The sequence below is a fragment of the Camelina sativa genome, unplaced genomic scaffold (assembly GCF_000633955.1).
Source record: "Camelina sativa cultivar DH55 unplaced genomic scaffold, Cs unpScaffold02024, whole genome shotgun sequence".
NCBI classification, from domain to species: domain Eukaryota; kingdom Viridiplantae; phylum Streptophyta; class Magnoliopsida; order Brassicales; family Brassicaceae; genus Camelina; species Camelina sativa.
Window position 1 is genome coordinate 1 of NW_010923141.1, and position 2,801 is coordinate 2,801.

Genomic DNA, 2,801 nt, shown 5'->3' on the forward strand with positions numbered 1-2,801 from the left:
ATGGCTGTGTGATCAACTTCTTCGACGAGGTAAAATTACACTCCCATTTCCAGATCCCTTGATCATGCCAGCTAAGGTTTGGGCTTGTTTGCAGGACGAGCACTCTCAGCCATTCCAGAAACCACCTCACGTGGATCAACCCATATCCACTCTTGTTTTATCTGAATCAACCATGGTGTTTGGGCACAGACTCGGGGTCGATAACGATGGCAACTTCAGGGGCTCACTAACTCTCCCACTAAAGGAAGGGTAATGGGAACATTCCATTTTTCCCAACTGTCATGTTGATTGTATTCGAGTTTTGTTTCTAATCAAAAGAAGAATGTCGCAGGTCGTTGTTGGTGATGAGGGGTAACAGCGCAGATATGGCTAGGCATGTAATGTGTCCCTCGCCCAACAAAAGAGTCACAATCACCTTTTTCAAACTCAAACCAGACTCCGGCAAGGTCCAGCCGCGGCCCATCACTAACCCCGTCTCCCTATGGCGACCAGGCACCCCAGCTCCTCCAGCCTGCGGCATGGTCAGAGCTCCACTGGTGATGCTAGCTCCGGCTCCCAAGAGGTTGGACGGCGGCACTGGAGTCTTCTTGCCGTGGACACCGCCTGTATCGTCAAGAAAACCAGCCAAGCATCTCCCCCCGCGTGTCCAGAGGCTGCGTCTCCTGTCAGCAGTGAAGTCGGTGGCAGATCGTGAATCCTCTTCGCCCGAGATAGGAGTGAGCTGAGTTGGAAAGTGTCACGCACGGAAGCTCTCTTTCTTTTTCTATTTTGACGAGTCTTTTGGTTGGTTCGGTTGTATACTTGAGAGAGTTTGGTTGGTTTTTCCCCCTTTTTTTCTTCTTAACATTTTATTTGCTAAATTTTATAGATCGAAGATTAGGGTATTGCGTTACATCTACTGTTGAATGTTGATACATGATTCACCCGGAAGTAGAAGTAGTGCACATAACCTTAAACTGTATTTGCATTAAAATCTTGAAGTATGCCCCCACAGCCCCATTTGCCATAATATTCCAAGATCGTCAGCTTCAATCAAGAAAAGAGGAAACTAACCGAATTTGCTCTTGCAACTGCTTTTCAGAGATTCTGTTTGTCTTCTTTGTTCTTCTATTGGATAAAACGACAGAAACACATAGCTTCTCACTGGCTCAATTTTCCTCATCCCACAAGCGTAGAATCAAAGCAAATCCAACATCCCACTCAATTCTTCATGTCCTACATATTTCGCATATACACCAAAACCACTCCTCTGGGACAAGAATCCCTTAGAGATAAAAGAACATCCTTTTCTGGTTCTCTAGTCTTCTTCCTGACAGACAATGCACAGAAGAGAGGATGATGACAGCAGCAGCTCTCTGCGGCCTCTAGGCATTTGCCGTCGCATTTTTAAATTTGTAGTGGCTAAACTAGGGATATTGGGAGAGAAAGAGATGAATGAAGATAATCCTGAGAGGAACAAACTGATCAAGAAGGGATCAAGGACTGACATCACTATTCATTTCAAGCAAATAGAAGACTCGGAGGATAACGGCAAATCCAAGAACAACTCCCCTGGCTCGTCAATACAAGAATCAGAGAAAGAGACAATAATCAGACTAGCTAATGGTAGTAACGGCCCTAAGAAGAGGTTACTTGAGAAGGGGAAGAAGAGCATGTTGGGTGAGCCGAGCCCCAAGCAACAAATCAACCAGCCTGAAGCAGGGAAACCACCACCACAGCCGCATAGACGTCTGAGGCCCCTTCTAGATGATATAAATAAGAAATCAGATGCTTTTATCAAGAGTACACTGGAGAAGATGAGAAAAGGCTTAGCCTAGAACCAAACAAGTTGAGCCTCTCCTTCTCTCTCGCTTCCTTGTTGAAGAAGAACCAACCAACAGACAATAGGATGCAAAAGAGTTATTTGATTTACTCATCAATTCTTTAATTTTCTTTTAAAATTTAGCAGCTGCATTCTTGATAAGAAAAAGTAGACTTGTATTTTGAGCTAAAATTCACCTCAGAATTCTATGATTTACAAGAAATATTCCTTAAGAGCTAAGCTCATATATTCTTGTCGAAAAATGTGTTCACATTCGTTTGCCTTAAACCCACGTACCTGACACGATAGGCTTCGTTCGACAGAGAAGCTAAATGAAGAATGATTCAAAGGAAGAGAAGACAAAGAATCCCAACACAGGTACACCCTACTCTGTTGTTTCCAGCCATCCAAGCTGGAAGTAAGTAAGAGGCAAAAAAAAACTAATAATGTGAGGCAGCAGAAATAATGGCCCAAAGATAAGCAATCGAAATTCAGAAGGAGGAATGGAATACCTTCCAGGCGTACATGGCAAAGAAGGCAACAGTATCAGCAGACCAGACAAGAGCAAAGGATTTGTAAAAGAAGGGTATAGCAACATTGAGCAAGGGGACGATGAGAAAGAGGTAGTTAAGAGCCTCTTTCTCTTTACTTGGACAGTCTCGTGCTCGAAGAGAAGGGATAGCTGCCAAGAATAAATATTAGAGAGAGAGAGAGAGAGAGAGAGAAAAGGAAAGGAAGAGTTAGAGAGAGAGAAGGATGCAGCTTACTGAACATCCAAATGGACCACATCCCAATGAGCCTCCATAAATCAGGTTCGTTGGAGGGAAAGAGGAGGTTGAAAGAAAGGACCCCTCCAACGAACATAGATGCATACGCTTGAACCTCAAAAACTTTATAGAGAGTAGTTCCAGGGACAGCTGGGTTTTTACTGGCGGTGGAAGCCCGCGGGGCAAAGGTTGCAGCAGTCTTGTTCACTACCTGATTGATTATGAATTGAAAC

The 2,801-nt window shown here is 44.1% G+C and overlaps 3 protein-coding genes across 3 annotated transcripts; 2 read left to right on the plus strand and 1 right to left on the minus strand.

Moving 5' to 3' along the window:
• Window positions 1–5: 5 nt before the first annotated feature.
• On the plus strand, window positions 6–840 carry LOC104774212 (the record flags this gene model as incomplete). Its single annotated transcript, XM_010498870.1, has 3 exons — window positions 6–29; window positions 95–249; window positions 332–840. Coding segments are annotated over 3 exons (573 nt in total), but the record flags the coding sequence as incomplete, so codon positions are not given.
• Window positions 841–885: 45 nt separating this feature from the next.
• LOC104774211 lies at window positions 886–1,850 on the plus strand. Its single transcript, XM_010498869.2, has one exon. The coding sequence runs from the start codon at window positions 1,320–1,322 to the stop codon at window positions 1,815–1,817; it is 498 nt and encodes a 165-aa protein (XP_010497171.1). The 5' UTR covers window positions 886–1,319; the 3' UTR covers window positions 1,818–1,850.
• Window positions 1,851–1,953: 103 nt separating this feature from the next.
• On the minus strand, window positions 1,954–2,797 carry LOC104774213 (the record flags this gene model as incomplete). The annotated part of the gene is made up of 3 exons (XM_010498872.2): window positions 1,954–2,213; window positions 2,314–2,483; window positions 2,569–2,797. Coding segments are annotated over 3 exons (426 nt in total), but the record flags the coding sequence as incomplete, so codon positions are not given.
• Between the last annotated feature and the right edge of the window lie 4 nt (window positions 2,798–2,801).